Below are 17,786 nucleotides of genomic sequence, written 5' to 3'. Positions count from 1 at the left end.
GTAAATGGACTGAAGTTTGCTCTAAATATCTACGTTTACCGATTATGCTAACCGTTCTCTATGGGATTTCTCATATACATCCATATATAGCCATAAGCTAAGGCATTAGTTTCTATTCTGTAACTTGTAATGCTAGCCTACGTGATTGCTCTAAAACAAAACATAGAAGGAAATAACTGAGATGTAGGCTACTCTGTTGGTCTGCTCTTAGTTTTACAGTGAATCCTATGAAAAGGTTTGAAAGGAACTTCAGCTTCAGACTTTCTCTTGGGAAACTGTTAGGCCTATTCAACTTCTCTAATGTAGCTGGCTAGACCATGTCATTGCCACACACACAAGTGGGGGCAGAATTGGAAATGTGTCATAGAGTGACAATGCATTGGTTGATTTGGTTAAAAAGTCACAGGTTAGGTTATGGGTTATTATTGTAATGATGCTATTCATAAATAATGAGCTGTAAAGTAACTCAGACTTTAACAAATTTTTTTTTTTAAAGGATATCGACTAATTATCGTTATCGTCAAAATCACAAAAAATATCGAATATATTTTGTCCATATCGCCCACTCCTAGTGTGTGTGTGTGTGTGTGTGCATGTGTGTGTGTGTGTGTGTGTGTGTATGTGTGTGTTTTCATATTCATTCATGTCATTTAATGCCCCTGTCGTCCTCGTGCATCCTCATCACCTGTCCTATGCCCCACCCACATATTTTCTCCCATCCAATCAGAGTCTCGCTCTGTGTCCAGACTGATGATGCCGTCGGTATGTGTGTGTGGGTGTGTGTCTCGCTGCGTGTGTGTGTGTACCGCCTGCAGACACACACTCACCTCCCCTCTGTCTGAGTTCGGTGCCCACCTCCTCGCCCTTCTCCCTTTGTAGATTATTCAGTCCCTCCAGGATTTCTTGAGATTGTTGCAATCTAAAATGCCTGATTTCGTGACAACTTTTCTAAAAAATTGCGATGGAAGTTGCGGTGTTTTTAGCTGTTTGTTGCGAAGAAATTGCGAGAGGAAGTGAAAATTGCAAAAATAGTTGCGATTTTTTTTAATTATTATTTTTAATTGAGAGTAATTAAGGTTAGTAAGACCAAAATTACACTGATCATCTTGATGCTTATTAAAAAGGATAAGTAAAGGTAAATAGTAAGGGTTACAGAAAATCAAAGTAGGCCTACTTTATTTGTGTAAATACTTTGACTGGGGTAATTCACAAAGCAGTATAACCTTTCGTAGAACTGTCCAAAAAAGACAGCCCCCTAAAGAGATGGCATAATGTCATATGTTTCAATAAATTCATATATGTTGTAATTCATATTAAGTTCATATCTTTTTAATAATTCATATTCTGTGACTTGCATAATTACTAATAGCCAACTAAGTATCTAGTAATTTCATATTGATTTAAACTATTAGACTACACTTTTCTATTATGTTATTGCATTGGTGGTGTGTAAGTCTAATTGACTGCCTGCCACTTTAAGGACGTGAGAGTAGCGTAATAACATATCTAAGTGGATTGGAACGCTTGCATCTCACTGTGTTTGGCTACGACTGGAAATAACTTCTTGCATAGTGCATTACGATATGTGGATATAATTCGGATGTTTTTTATGTCATTAGTTAAAATAAATGTTAAAAAATAAATCGTATGAAATCATTCTTGGATCATAGAAGAGGTAAATGTTTTACAATGTTATTAATTTCTATGATTTTGGTAGCACTGCACTACACAAACTGAGCCCACAAGCTAGCAAACATGACACGAGCTAAAAGGACATCCGCAAACGTTTGCCGATGGGTTGCATATTGTAGCCTACTCAAATGTCAGTAAACCAAGTAGGCCTTAATTAACTTACTTTCACAGCTTAGGCAGGTTAGCAACACTAGGTTGAGATGACAGATGCAAGTAAAGCAGATCATTAACGTTAGCCTTCTATTTATTGTCATCAAAACTGCAGAGGAGTGAACAAGTTATAGGGCAGTCTCTGGTGTCTGCAGAGGTGAGTGTGGCATCTGAGTCAATATTCTGCGCGACGGGCTGTTGTGGTAGGTGAAATTTCACGGGGAAATCATGATGATTGTTCAAATGTGCGACAAAGTTGCAGTGTTTGGACAAAATTGCGAGGTCGCCCAGAATTCACGGGGGTTTTTGCTGAATTTGCGTTAATTGTTGCGATCGCAACATCGCGAATTCCTGGAGGGACTGACCTTCTTCCACACCTCCTTGCACCTCTCTATCCACTGTTTTCTCCATCCCTTCTGTTCATTTGCCCTTTCTCTTTCTCCCTCTCTCTATTGCTCTACCTGTTTACTTTCACTGTTTTTCTCTGTCTTCTCTCTCTTTCTCTTTCTCCTTCCTTATTTCCATCCGGGCATTTCTCCATGAAAGCATTATTTCCCTCTTTCCCTCTCATGTCTCATCCCCTTGTTTCTCTCTCCCTCCCTCTCCTCCCTCTCTATCCCTCGCTCTCTCCTGTCCTGTGCTGGGTGCAGTGTGTGGGGTGAACTGCCACAAGGCGTGCCGTGCGCGTCTGGCTGTGGAGTGCAGGAAGAGGACCAAGAGCATCAGCCACGAGTCCCCACCAGCACTGCAGGCCCGATCATACAGCTTCCCCCCGCCCTCCAACTCACCAGCCAACCTGCAGCACACAGGTGAGCACACACACACAAACACACACACACACACACACACTACAGGGCGATCATACAGCTTCCCCCCGCCCTCCAACTCACCAGCCAACCTGCAGCACACAGGTGAGCACACACACGCACGCACGCACGCACGCACGCACACACACACACACAAACACACACACACACACACAGGCCCAACCATACACCATACAGTTTCCCACTGCCCTCAAACACCCCATCCCCCAACTTGTACAACACAGGCGAGGACACACACAGGCCTGCTCCTACATCACTGGCACCCTGTGGGTGCTTTGTGTGCATGCCAGCCATACACAAGGATTAAAGTTTTCCGTCATACGACGGATTTCCGTCAATTTGATTTTAGAAATGTCATATTTGAGATCGATGCAGATCCGATGAGGAAAAAAAATAGGAGGGGGGGGGGGGACTATCACCTTTTCTTTTCCTTTTTTAAGGCAACTACAAATATTAGGTCCGATGAATTAATGTGTGTGATGGTTAATGTTTAAAGACCTAATAGTGTTCTTGAGAACTTTCTGTGTCTCAATCACTGACCGCTCAAGACCTACGTCAGCCATGAGTTTCGCTTTGTTTATGTTGTAGCTACACACTTGTCTCATTGGCCTGGGGCGTTTGCTTAAAAAAAGAACACGTATGGAGGACTAATAACGGTCTAAAAGTTGGATTATAGTGACACAATCGAGACAGCTGATGAGGTTGGCCAATCCGTTTAACTTTTTTGGATATGATTATGGGTGTGTTCGAAACGGGTAAAGTTGCTGCCTTTTAAGATATCTAACTGGGGAGCAAGGCAGCAAGTGCGGTTCGAAACCGAAAAAACTAATTCTGCTGCCTTTTAAGATATCTTAAAATTCCCAAATAACGGTCATTTTTGGAGGCAGCATCGATGCACACTTCATGCTCCCTCCTACCCATAATCCCTTGGGGCAACGTCTGAAACAGCTGTGAAAGGTAAACAAATATGGCGGATTACATCGGTAATGGCTGCTGAATCTGTTTAAAATGTCATTTGTGTGACCTTATTTTGCTTAGATTTGTAGATTAGAGATGAGAAATAAACAATTTACTATCTGATTATGCCATTGTTGTAACCATTAATAGCGTCTGGTCTGATATATCTACAGGCCGTAAAACTAATTTATACCGTTAGCCTGCTAGCTTACGTAAGCTAATTTAGTTTAACGTCAGGCCTTTGCTAACGTCATACCGTAGTGTTAACCAAAGATTCTAGAGTGCTACGCTCGTTTTTAAAAGATGCATTTAATCCAAAGTCATGTCTAGTGAGACAGCTCTCTATGTAGGGAGGGAGGCAGTAGGCAGCTGTCTCCCGTTTCGAACACACCCATTGTGAGCTCTATGTGCGAATTCGGAAAAGAAGCGTAGGCTGTGTTCTTTCCGTGCATCAATGTAGACAATTTCTTACTATCGCGAACTCTTGTCAGGGGAGGTCATTCATTTTGGGTGTCACCTATGACTTGAACAGATTGCCTGCTATGCCACCCGATGTAGGCTACTATTATTGTTACAGTTTTTAATCAATGCAACTAACATTATGTACAGCGACGCAATATAAACTGTAGCCTATGCAAATTATTGTCCCGTCTGTTATGACATGTACAACAATGTTTTTCGCAATTTGTGACGGAAGGTTTTGACTGAGCCTGTTAACATAAAATAATAATAATATTGTCATCATCGCGAACTGTTTAGTAAGGGAGTCAGTCGTGTTTGTGACGCACAGACAGCCTTGTAGCCTATTTTGCTTAGGCCTCACTTTTAACGACAGTAGGTTGTGAGTGTATGTTGACAAAAAATAACCATGCAATTAAAATAGTCAACTTAAAACTTTGCTATAAAATATTATTAATTTATAGCACAAAACCATAATCAGTAGGCCTACCAGAACCTCGCATATTAGCGTCATTTGTGTGCGTCTATTTGGCAAGGCCACTAGCTGTCATGGATGCGTTGTTGCTAAAGGAAGGCAGGTGTCAAAAGTTAAAAAATAAATGAAGATGGGCGGCTGTTGGAAATGGGGGAGAACTAACAAGCCATGGTGTAAAGAAATTAAAGTGCCAGGGGTTTGCTTTTGCGCGGTTTGCTGCAAAAAAATTGTTTATGGATGCAATAGGAAAACGTTTTAGTACGCCACCAATCAGAAGACCGCCATAAGATTAACGTTTGTGCACTTCAGGACATCTTCCCCACCTGGTGCAACTAGCCACCACAACAGCTATGTTTATCTACTGACCGTTTTTACGTTTAGAAAGTAGGCTACGCATGTTCTTTCATAGCGCAACACGACCTGTCCCTCACCATATCGCAACCTCTTGTCAACCTTATACAATCTGTTGCTGAAGACAAAAGTGCCCTCTCCAGATTGTCGTTATCAAATGTGCAGACCGCCTGCATGAGCACACACAGTATTGCTGCTCATTGGAAAACTGAGTTGTCTGTAAAACTCAAAATTACCATGTTTTCATTAAATGCGGATGAGGCAACAAATGGAAATATGAACAATATCTAGAATGTTCTGATTAGTTACTTTGATGAGGAAATTGGAAAGTCTTGCAAACTTGATTTTATAGATTTTACTTGTGTTGAATTGCATATTGAAGGAGAATTGACCTAAAGTCCGTTGAAACATGATACCGAGTGTGAACGTATGTCCCATAGCCCATCTCGGCTTGTCCCCTGCACTCCAAAATCTGGCGCTAGTTAGCCGATGCTACCAACAGCTTTTTCAATGGTGGTGCTTCGGCATCGGGCTAGCCATGCAAATAAATCACTGTTTTACACCATTTACGAGGCTCAATGTATCTCCACACTTCATTGGTAGACTTCCGAGGGCCCTGACATTTAAAACGAGACATTGAGAACTTTGAAAAAGCACTGGTAGTTTACTTACAAGACGATTTATACAGACAGTATCTTCACGAAGTTTAGCGTTTGCAGCCATCTTGAATTTATCACGATAAGTCGAGCGACGAGTAAGAATGAACAGGTATGATAAGGGATCAGATTCCAACAATAATTCTGTGGAAATGCATGGATTCCAGTTATCCTACTGGAAGAAACTGGAATCCATGCATTTCCACTGAATTATTTTTGGAATCTGATCCCTTATCATACCTGTAGCATCGGCTAACTAGACGAGACGACTGCCGTGTTTGCGTTACGAACTAACCCCATACATTTCTATGGGAGATACTAACCCCATACATTTCTATATTTCTATGGGAGATACTAACCCCATACATTTCTATGGGAGATACTAACCCCATCCATTTCTATGGGAGACTCTTTGAGTGCTGTGTCTCGTCATTAGAATGTCTCTGCTCTCACTTTCTGTATCTCCTTCTTTCCATACCTTCAACCTCTCTCTCTTTCTTTCTCCCTTTCTTTCTCTTATACTCCCCCTTTCTCTCTCTCTCCATCTCTGTAATGTTTGGCTTTTCTTTATATCCTGCCACTTCACGCCCCTTTGGGAGGCTGATTTGCAATGGAAATTTGATTGGCTTGAGACAGACTCTGCATCGCCAAAATGAGTCACCCAGTAGCTCCTCTGTGTATGTGTGTATATATGTGTGTGTGTGTGTTCCCCTCTTTACATCTGTGAAACACCCAAACACACCTCTCTCACACCCCACCCACTGAGCCTTTCTCTCTCTCACTCCCTCCCTCTCACTCACTCCCTCTCTCACTCTCTCTCTCTCTCTCTCTCTCTCTCTGTCTCTTTGTCTGAATTTATTTATTGGCATGGCCGTCCTTGTACAGTTGTACTGAAAATCAAATAACAATTAAAAGAAAAACAACAATAGCCAGCAATCAATAATCAGCCGTCAACAACAGGGCCGGAGAAGAGCACTCAGACATGAACACACAAGTCTTACTCATTTTCTAATTCTAATCCTAAATTGTTATGACAAAAAACTGAATGTCACTTAATAACAGAAGCATTATGTCATAAAGTTTATGACTTGTTTATGACATGTTCATGTCATGTCACTCTTATGACGATACTGTCAAGTAAAGTGTAACCCAATTTTGTCATAGCTGACAAATTTCCAGTGTTGTGACCGAAAATGAAAGGTTGGGAACGACGCTGAAGGAGGAAAGCGTCTTGTAATGTGACATGTTCAACCCGCGATTCGTTCCACGACCAAAAGTGTAGCACGTCAGAATTTTTTTATGAATCTCATACGACTCCCATGTTGACACTGACAGTATGACGACACGCCACGAGTAGGCTAACATAGGCTACATGTTCTTGTAATGTGGCCACGAGTAGGCTAACATAGGCTACATGATCTTGTAATGTGGCAACGAGTAGGCTAACATAGGCTACATGTTCTTGTAATGTGGCCACGAGTAGGCTAACATAGGCTACATGATCTTATAATGTGGCAACGAGTAGACTAACATAGGCTACATGATCTTGTAATTTGGCCACGAGTAGGCTAACATACAGTGGGCGTTGCTTTCAAATGGCCACTTCAGTCGCGCATTACGCGGCGTGAAGCTGCATGAAACTTTAGTACCACTTTCAGCCACTGTGCGTCGCTCTGCCCCTTGTACATCGCTCTGTCAGTAGCCTGCTTACCGCCCCTTCTGAAAAAGCAGGAGGCTACCGTTAACCCTTTACCCAGGGTTTAAAAAATATAAATTTGATTTTTACATCAAAATTTCAAAAGGCCATGGCTTGCAAGTGGTCAGAGATAAAGTCCTACTGTAAATGTGAAAATCATTGAGTATGACCAGAAGTTTATGAAGGGGGTAAATTTACTCATCTAATTTGCATATTATGACGTCACTGGATGGCAACCACCGTGAATTATGCACATTTCAGTAAATACTAGATGTTGAACATATTTTAGCAGTTTTACTTTCTTTTTTTGTGATTTCACCGACATAATAAATGAACAGGAAAACAGTCACATGTAAACCAACAATAGTAAACTATTACTATAATCACAAACCCTATGCTACTATACAATAAAGTAGCCTGGTCAAATCAGTTCCATATCGCGGGTGACTTTGAAGTTCTTCAGAGCCCTATTTTTACAACCCCTGCTGTCTATACCACGTCCATTACGGACACTATCATCACTACTGTCACTGGCACCTCCAGCTATGTTGGGCAGAGGGTCGAAATAAGCATGGTATGCTTAGTGGACACTGTCGAAAAAGACGCACCTCCATTCACAGACGCTCCGTGACTATCAGTCAATAGACGATCGATCATATTCTCCAAAAGGCAGATATTCTCCTTCAGAATCAGAATAGGTGAATAACAGACCCAAGACTTCATCACGCATCGCTTCTGCGTTATGGAGGAAATGCACGTCTTCTTCGTGTGTTTCTCGCGTGTTTTCGCGAGCTTCCTGAAAACTTTGAAAAAAAAGGTTGAGCTTGAATCGAAGCTCTGGGTGTCTGCCAACTAGTGGTCAAGAGTACAAATGAGATTTTACACTGTACTCGCATCTATCGTCTGTTTTATTCAGTAATGACGCTTGTCGCAATATTGCGACATGGGCGGTTAGAGGGTTAAACATAATTGTTGCCGAGAGGAATCCCAGCCTACGAATTTAATAACAAAATAAATCATGCATAATTAAACATTACTTCGATTTAGGCTACTTGGGTATGGCTTAAGGCTTGACTAACTAAGGCTTGGTAACGAAATAGCTGTTCAGAATTAGGTATAGAGGCTTAGACAACTATGACCCACGTTTTGGTTTCGTAAATTAATTTGCCCTACTTCTTGACTGCAATGTAGTCAATTGACTGCTTGACATGAATGTGGAAGACAGAACGACGAGAACTTGTCAAAGTAAAAGTCCAAAGTCGCAAAGCAGCATTGCCATTTTTGTTCCAAACCTCTTACCTGATCATGTCACATCTGAGTCAATGGGCTATACTCCAATGCCAAAAAGAGAGAACATGGTCAAGCAAATAATTTTTGTTTCATAAAAATTTATTTGTTTTATGATGTAACCTTTGCAGATGATTTCTAATCTTTTGCTACTGGGAATGTCCAACTGTTCCAGGTTACACAAATACGGGTCAGCTGAATGTAGGCTAGTTTACCTCCCAGTGTTAAACTCAGTGATTATGAATACTTCACAACTTGTATAGTAAAGTGACATTTGATGTAGACTTCATAAGATATTAATGAAATATTTACAAAGGCTGGAGAGATTAAATTAATGGTATCCAGGTTACACAAATACGATGTTGAACTTTTATTTTGACAAGTTGTCGTAATTCTGTCTTCCACATTCATGAAAGGTTTGGTATGAATGTTGAGTCATGTCTCATGAAACAGTCATGAATGCTTTATGTGCAGTTTATGACAGCTGTTATGAATGTGTTATGAACTCACCCGTCAAGTAAAGTGTTACCTACACTTCTAACCACCATACATCCATATTTTAAAGAAGCCCTATGCAACAATTTTAGCAAAAATTACCTTAATTATGCAGGTTGAGAGTCGTTCTGATGGTTCTACAACACTTTCTGGGTTGTTTGGTGGGTGTTTCGTCTCCCTCTATCGCTTCTCCACGGAAAAACCGAATATGCAACTTTCTGAACCCGGACCGGGTAAATCCGGATGTAACTCAGCGGAAGTATCCAATCACGCCTCAAAAATGTAGTCAGATTGTAGTTTCTAAGAAGACTGCAAAACGGACGCCGACTTGGCTTTGTTGCTGTTGATATTGTAAGTAGCCTACCCTTGGGTGAACTTCGTTTTTTGTAATGTAGTTTGATAGTCTCTTGACTCGCAATGTGTTTGCTCGACCGTTTTATTGTGAGCCCTGTATGTGTTTAGCTTGGTTTCTTGATGGCTAGCTTGCTAGCTAGTGGGGGTTTAGCGTAGCAGTCACTTGCTACCGAAGCTGCAGGGGGAGCTATGTCGTGAAAAATGCGAGCCCAAATCTGGCGAAAACCCAGAAACAGCGAAGGAATAACCAGACCTGCATAGGGCTTCTTTAAAATGCCCAAGGCAGAAAATACATAAATTAAAAGTCAATTTGCAGCCACGTGCACGTAAGTCAAAGTCACACACCTGCAGATAATAATAAGGTGCACACTTTTTGACGAGTCAATTGAGAATATGTAGCCTTTGATTTTCATGGAGGGGGGGGGATTCCTTGTTAGTTTACGCAAACCAGGCCAAGGAGGCTGATTCTGATTTTGATACACTTAGGTAAACAACGATGTGAATATTGTTGTCAAAATCTTAACCCAGATTCGAACTCTTGGACAGGGTAGGCTACTGATAACTGCTGCGCAACGGCGGCTGTCATCAGCCGGCCTTAACGCAATGCGCCACAGAATTATGTGCAGGTGTGCCCGTTCACGTGCTACTAAACATCATTAACCACCTTAGTCCAGACTACTGACGTTTGGAAACTATCATCATGGTCCAAACTTACAAAGTACTATGTAAATACGACAGTTTTGGGAAACGCTAACTAACTTACATGTTGGTTAGTTGAACGATGCATCGTGTTAGTAAAAAGCTAACCTCCGTAGTTGTACGGGAAACGCACCTCAGATCAGCTTGTAGGCCATTAGCAATCTGTTTATTTTATTTTATGAAGCCTATACAGTAGATCACTTGCCACATTCTCACTTTCAATAGACAGATGCAATTGCCATTGGTCAAGTATTGAGTATAAAGCAATTAAGATAGTAGCCTATACAAAAAGTACTTCATACTATCATAAAAATTTGTTATATCGTAAATATCGTAGGCACAGGAGAAAACTTGTACATCCATTGGCCCGTGGGGAGATCACATGCCAGTTGCCTCTCCCTTCAGTGCTATGACTCTGTTGATGACTTTGTCCAGATGGTCTATGTATTTATTGCAACGTTCGGCTGTAAGTTTGTTTTGCCAAAAAAAACTATTGCAGATATCAGTGCGTCTTTGTTCATGGGTTTGGCCTCACAGCAGAGGCTTAGACAACTATGACCCATGTTTTGGTTAAACATAATTGTTGCCGAGAGGAATCCCAGCCTACGAATTTAATAACAAAATAAATCATGCATAATTAAACATTACCTCGATTTAGGCTACTTGGGTATGGCTTAAGGCTTGACTAACTAAGGCTTGGTAACGAAATAGCTGTTCAGAATTAGGTATAGAGGCTTAGACAACTATGACCCACGTTTTGGTTTCGTAAATTAATTTTCCCTACTTATTGACTGCAATGTAGTCAATTGACTGCTTGACAGGTTATTTTAATTTTTCTGTACAATAAACAAATACATCTGCTTTATGCCGCAGAATTATGCACCTGGCCAGCCTATAGAACGGGCCCATTTTGGAGGGAATAGAGAATGTACGCAAGAATCTGTAGGCTATTTGTGGCAGGTTATTAGCAAACAATGTTTAATGCATTAACTCAAGACGTCAAACGTTTTCTAAACAATACAAACAGAAAGGATGCAGCAGGCAGCAAATGTAGAAGAGTAATTTCCAGTGGAAGAACAAAATGCTGAATGAAGCCCAAAGATATGAAGGCATATCTGGCAAGTTGTTATTTTATGAAGACATAAATGGTTGGGCTATAGGCCTAGTTTGCGGGCTTGTTCAAAAAAAAGGCCTGTGGTTTGCGCAGCCTACAGTAAGTAGGTCTTAGTGAGTTAGGAGTCCTCTCGACTTCTTTTAAGCTGTCTCAGAGGTGGAAAGTTGCGTTCGTTGGGGGCAGGGCCGGATTAACAATTCATAGACCAGTGGTCCCCAATTATTTTCCCCCAAGGGCCAAATTACGTAAAGCAAGTGAGGCTGAGGGCCAACAAATCCATGACACCCCCCCCCCCCCCCCATAAAAAAATATGTGGACATAGCGCTTTCAAAAAATAACAGTATTTATTATTACTATTGATAGCAAAATATTGTACAGATTTGAATACTGTAACTTCCTCCCAGAGGCAAACTGTGGCAGAGGCAAACTGTGCAGAAGCAAATTGTGGAGAATTAACATTTAAACCAGAGACAGAGAGCAAGAGAGATAGGGAGTGCAAAAAAGGTTCGGTCAAAAGACGAGTCAATTGCCAGTGACATGGCCTCTGCTTTAATCAGATCAGTGTTTAGTTTGGATGAACAATCCTCAGATAAAACTTCCATTCTTCTTGTTGCGGTGTTGGCCGACAATAGCACCTGCTTTAGTAGCTCCACAATATTCTGCTTGTTTTTCTCGTCGTGACATAAAACTGCTTCAACCATATCAATTGCACACTTTTTTACCAACACGGCATCAGTGAAGGGTTTCTTTGCTCTCCCAATATTCCAAGAAACACGTAAAGAGGCTGCGTTGCCCTTTGTTGTGCTGTGGTAGATCTTTCCATGGTAAAAATGGAGCGTCTGAATGAAGATTGCATGTTGGCTATTTTCTGTCTGCGGTTATCTGAGTTTTCAGGGTAGTTTGAATTCAAACTAGAGGCATGCATACTAGTGAAGTGCCTCTTGATATTGTCAACCTTGCAGACGGCTACAGTCTGCATGCATATCAGGCATGTTGGCTTAGCATTTGGATGCTCAGGTAAAATAAAGCAAAACTGATCCATGTTCTTGTGTGGCCACGAGTAGGCTAACACACGCTACATGTTCTGGTAATGTGGCCAATCTCCTGACCAAGATGCAGCAAGAATTTATGTTTCTATGATCGCCTAGTCTGACATGGTCAATCGTAAAAGACCATTGTGGAAGACAAAAAAATGGTGTAACCTGCATAGGCCATAACTCTCTATCTTTTTCTCTATCTCTCCCTCTCTCTCTTTCTGTTTATCTGTCTGTCTGTCTGTGTGTGACATTGTTTGTGTCATCTGTGGACACTGATAAAGGTCATGTGGTTGTGGTGTTGGCATGTTTGTTGTTGGCTTGGCCTACAGTCCCGCCCACAGATGTCGGATGTAAAAAGTCAATGCAATTTCTCCATTGACAATTGCGGTGTAAGCCATAAAAACTTAACTGCACGTGGTAGACTTAAAACGAGCTACGGTTGTACTAAGCGATTGTATATGCTCCTATAGACACCAAGAGTTCGTGGGGCACTAACCTTGTTTTGAGATAAATGCCTTTTATTCGCGATCTCTTGGATAAGTACTTCATTACCCACAATCCTGAACAATCCCACACCCACAGTGATGCCTCTGATTGGTGGAAAGGCCGTTATGGTCATAGTTTTAAACTTTCTCAGCGGAAAAATATTGACAAAGATGGAGGAGTTTTTTACTGCCTATGGCGAAAATCTTAATGTGATTAAAAACTTTCTTGACGAATATTGGTACTTGTATCAACAAGGATTGGGGTTTATACATCACACGAACTTACTCAGGGCCAATACACTATCAAATAGACCACTGTAAATGTTAGTTTAAACACTCAAACTTTTCAGGTAGGCTAGCACTAGCCGACAGGCTAACCTTCGGCATTTCCGATATTGTATGTCATTACATAATGCAGCTAACATTAGCCTACATGCTGCAACACAGGTATGAATATTATGTTTTAGTGAGTGTCCAAAGGGGTGAAAGCCACTTTAAATCGGGTCACATTGTTGACTGTTGTGTGTCCGAGAGTCAGTTTGTGGGTTTTGTAAGGGTCAGCAGCATGAGGGACAAGACCTACAAAGTTGTGGTGAGTTAGCTAAGCAGGGAGGTTGTAATGTTAATGCTGCTAGCAGTGCTAGTTAACATTAGCTAGGCTACTGTAGCCTTCATACTGTATGATTCATATTAATCATTAACCTAGGAATACTTCGTGCATTTAATGAACATTTTGTGTAATAATTCACGGCAAATTAATAAACTGAATATGGTGGTCCAAGAGCAGACCATGCATCAGCCCGACTGAGCAGTGATGACAGCATAGGATGAGTCAGGTAACGTTATGAAGCACTGCCGTTAACGTTAACCGCTTTCACACACACGATATAAAATACACGATGATAAATATAAAATTCAATATCAAAACACTATTATTTACACGATTACTCCTGAAATAACTGATATTAAATGCACAATCACTATATAAATATCACTGTTTGGAGGAAAGGGTTCGCTGCTGTCGCCGGTTGGAAATGAAATATTTCGCGCTGGTTCGTGCTGCTATATATTTTTCAGTGAGGCCCGGTGGTTTATGGGATGAGTAGTTCCTTCGCTCGGAAATGAAAATATGTACACAGTCTTGTACCTTTGACTTTTTTTGGATTTTCTCTTCGTTTTTTCACTCGAAATGATATGTTGTATGCTTATGAGTTATGCCGTAGCTGGTTAGCCTAAGACATGCTGTAAAACTCTTTAGATACGGATTTTTCCAAACGTCAATGGGACAAATGAATGGGAAGCTTACATCCGGCACCTAACCACGTTTTGGCTGTGGGCGGGACTGTGCAGCTCTATAAACAGGTGAAATAGAGATCCAGTTCCCAGAAGCCCAGTTCTATGGAGATTGTGTGTGTAACCTCATTACCTTTGGGTAGTTAGTGTGGAATCTGTGAGATGTACAATATTTCTGGGGCTTCTGATTGGGCGATTGCTTGGTTGTTTTATATCAGGGCCTTTCTGATTGGGCGATTGCTTGGTTGTTTTAAATCAGGGCCCTTCTGATTGGGCGATTGCATGGTTGTTTTAAATCAGGGCCCTTCTGATTGGGCGATTGCTTGGTTGTTTTAAATCAGGGCCCTTCTGATTGGGCGATTGCTTGGTTGTTTTAAATCAGGGCCCTTCTGATTGGGCGATTGCATGGTTGTTTTATATCAGGGCCCTTCTGATTGGGCGATTGCTTGGTTGTTTTATATCAGGGCCCTTCTGATTGGGCGATTGCATGGTTGTTTTATATCAGGGCCCTTCTGATTGGGCGATTGCTTGGTTGTTTTATATCAGGGCCCTTCTGATTGGGCGATTGCATGGTTGTTTTATATCAGGGCCCTTCTGATTGGGCGATTGCATGGTTGTTTTATATCAGGGCCATACCCAGATAGGGACACAAAGCAGGTTCTAATGAAATTAATCTTTTCCAGGATTGTGAAATAAAGTTGATTTCACAGTCTATGTAAACTCTCTCTCCTGTGCAACACTCTCACCATATATGACACATACCTTAACTCTCTCCTCTCTCACCATATATGACACATACCTTAACTCTCTCCTCTCTTTCTCTCTTCTTCCCTCTCTTATTTCCTCTCTATCCTCTCTTATCTATCTCTTTTTCCCTCTCTCTCTTCTCTCTCTCTCTTCCCTCTCTCCTCCGTCCAGTTATCGTTGAAGAGGATATCGAGGCAGTGGAGGAGGGCGTGTTTGATGTCCACCTATAACCAAGTGAGCACACACACACACACACACACACACACACTCAGACACACACTTACTCACACACACACACACACGCACACACACACACATACATGTACACACACTCACCTAAATGAAGGTGCAGAGAACTCATCAGACTCATTATGTGCAATAGGAAGCTCATAGTCAATCAAATGGAACCAGTGCTAAATGTAACTATGACTGATGATTGCATTGCATAACGGTATGAACCTTTCTTTCTTTCTTTGTCCTGTACAGAAATATGCCTGTGGCTTCCTAAGACATAACCTAAGACAGAAACAAAAACTTTTACATAATTCAACCTGCCAGAAACTGATGCTAGTTTGGAAACACTTTGGTGCTTCTAGGCAGAGAAGTGTCAATTGCCATGCTAGCTGACACCCTCTGGCCTACTGACAAGCAAGTGCAGCAGCCAGTTAGCAAGCTATCCCCACCCAGCAAAAGCATTTAGCATACTAGGCTAGCAGTGTGCCACTTTTCTGATGATGCAGCATGGAGGCGAACCTGCCAGCCAGTGACTCTTCCTTGTGATAGGAGTTGAAGACAGCCGCCACTATTTAGCCTGATAGCTGGAGGGAGGGAATTTACTGAGTGCCCATAAACACATGTGTATCGCCATCTGGTGGACAACGACTGAAACTACACATGGACTTTCTCTTTCTCCAGTGAAGCTGGTAGATTTCCCCCTCTGGAATGTGAAAATGAACGAATTGGTATTTGTATTCGTATGTGTTATATCAGTACCTTTGTATTTAAGTGTGTTTAAATTTGTGGACAGATTCTGTTTTGCTGTGAATGCCATTTGCTGTTTTTCTTTTTATCATTTTAAACCCTAACTATTCAGACTATAATGCTATCAGTCTGCTGGTGGGAAAGCCTCTGGTTTTTAGTCACAGGAAGTTGTGTAACTTTGTGTGCTATTTTCAGTACAGTTTTTTGAATATTCTCCAAGACTTAAATGGTAATGTGTGTCTTTGTGCCAAGAATGTATTGGGAATGAACCTGACTCAGATCTATTTCAGATTTCTGTGTGTGTGTGTGTGTGTGTGTGTGTGTGTGTGTGTGTACGGTATAAGAATGTATTGGGGATGAATCTGACTCTTTGTTCTAGTTCAGATCTTGTGGACGAGTTAGTCGACATTTTGTGGACTCTAAATATGATGGCTTTGAAGGGAAAGTGTGTGTGTGTGCGCGGTGTATACGTTTGTGGTTGTGTGTGTGTGTGTGTGTGTGTGCGTGCAGTGTATGCGTTTGTGGTAGTGTGTGTGTGTGTGTGTTTGTGTGTGTGTGTTTTTGCAGCACCAGTCGTCTGTACATACATCCCCACCAATGCAGTAGCAACTAAAAAAATATATACATACTCTGCAAACTCAACATATTTGAAATATTTGCCAGCTTAGCTATGTTATTATTCATAACATGGGTTATTTGTTTGTGCTGTGCTATTTGGTTTAGTATGATGGAATTTTAAATCTGAAATGAAAAATGTCAGGTTACAGGTTACCTGTGTTTTATTCCAAATATTGAATATTGTTCTGAGAATTTGAACTATTCTATCCTGTTTTTGTAGTACAAGTACCTGTTGCAATGCATGTATGTACTGGTTAAATTCTCTTTACTGTATCTGGTGTGCACTGATGTTTATTTTGCCAAATACATTTTGTACATTTGATCGTTTATTTGTTAAAGGGAATGGTTGTGACTAGACGATTTGTCACCATTTTTCTTTTCTCTCAGAATGTTATGTACAGTACTGTTCACATATCCCACATATATACTGTTTCCATAAGTAAACACAACAAATAAACACATTCAGAGCATTGATGCATGGATCCATACTGTCAGAATGTATCCCGGTGTTGCAGATTATGAAAAGGTCAACAGTAGCATCAACGCAAAAGTCAAAGGTCGCGTCTGTCCAGTAGAGAATCTGGGAAAGGTCAAAGGTCGCGTCTGTCCGGTAGAGAATCTGGGAAAGGTCAAAGGTCGCGTCTGTCCGGTAGAGAATCTGTGACAGGTGAAAGGTCGTGTCTGTCCGGTAGAGAATCTGGAATTTAAAAAAAAAATGTATTACAAACGTAAACCTTTGGCATCATGACCAGAAGGTTACCTAATTATCACATTTGTAGTACTGCTATCGAACTGAAATTTCATTAATTAGCCTACATCACACCATTATTTCTTTTAACAAAACTCTGAAATAAAAAAATGATTTTGATAGGTGGCCGTACGACCGTGTTGCTTGAGTGAGCGGATATGTAGGCTAGTGTGTATGTGTCACTTGCTGGTTTTGCGTATATACTGTATGAATACGCAATTGGGTGTTAGTGTTGCGCACGATTTCATACGCATTGCTTGTGAGATCGGGTTGGAATGCAGGATGTGTCCATGGAGAGTCCAGGATTCAGAGGTCGTCGAGAGGGGAATGACCTTGCGATGAGTCAGCTGACCTTGAGATGATTCAGATGACCTTTTCTGACTCACATGTTTGGTCCCATCTGTTTAGTGTGAGGAGACTGTCATTCCTCAGAGATTTATTGGGAAGTACAACAGTCAGTAGTCAGTAAGTATGGAAAGGCCCAAATGGAATCAGAAATGTTTTGAGTTCCAATGCCCATAAGGACATGTAGTTCATAAGTACATCTGGCATATCTTTCTGCTATGGTAATTCAGTACGGAGACATTTTAGCATTTCTGTAAGATACTTGAGACAGTCTTACAGGCAGGCCACTCCAGACACATAAATGAAGCATTGTGTTCCCA

General features: G+C 41.2%; 1 protein-coding gene across 1 annotated transcript in view; it reads left to right on the top strand.

Moving 5' to 3' along the window:
* Positions 1-16,843, top strand: part of LOC143127172 (RAS guanyl-releasing protein 2-like) — a 101,968-nt gene extending 85,125 nt beyond the window's left edge. The window contains exons 15-17 of the mRNA XM_076288484.1: positions 2,493-2,651; positions 14,946-15,008; positions 15,261-16,843. Of these exons, the coding sequence (XP_076144599.1) occupies positions 2,493-2,651; positions 14,946-15,004 (218 nt within the window). The 3' untranslated portion in view covers positions 15,005-15,008; positions 15,261-16,843. The remainder of the gene's footprint in view (positions 1-2,492; positions 2,652-14,945; positions 15,009-15,260) is intronic.
* The last annotated feature ends 943 nt before the right edge of the window (positions 16,844-17,786 follow it).

Source organism: Alosa pseudoharengus, unplaced genomic scaffold (genome assembly GCF_046254945.1).
Source record: "Alosa pseudoharengus isolate Yale_2024_CS ecotype anadromous, Long Island Sound unplaced genomic scaffold, YU_APseudo_1.1 YU_APseudo_1.1_scf_17, whole genome shotgun sequence".
Lineage (NCBI taxonomy): Eukaryota > Metazoa > Chordata > Actinopteri > Clupeiformes > Clupeidae > Alosa > Alosa pseudoharengus.
This window is presented reverse-complemented; position numbering and strand designations above follow the sequence as displayed.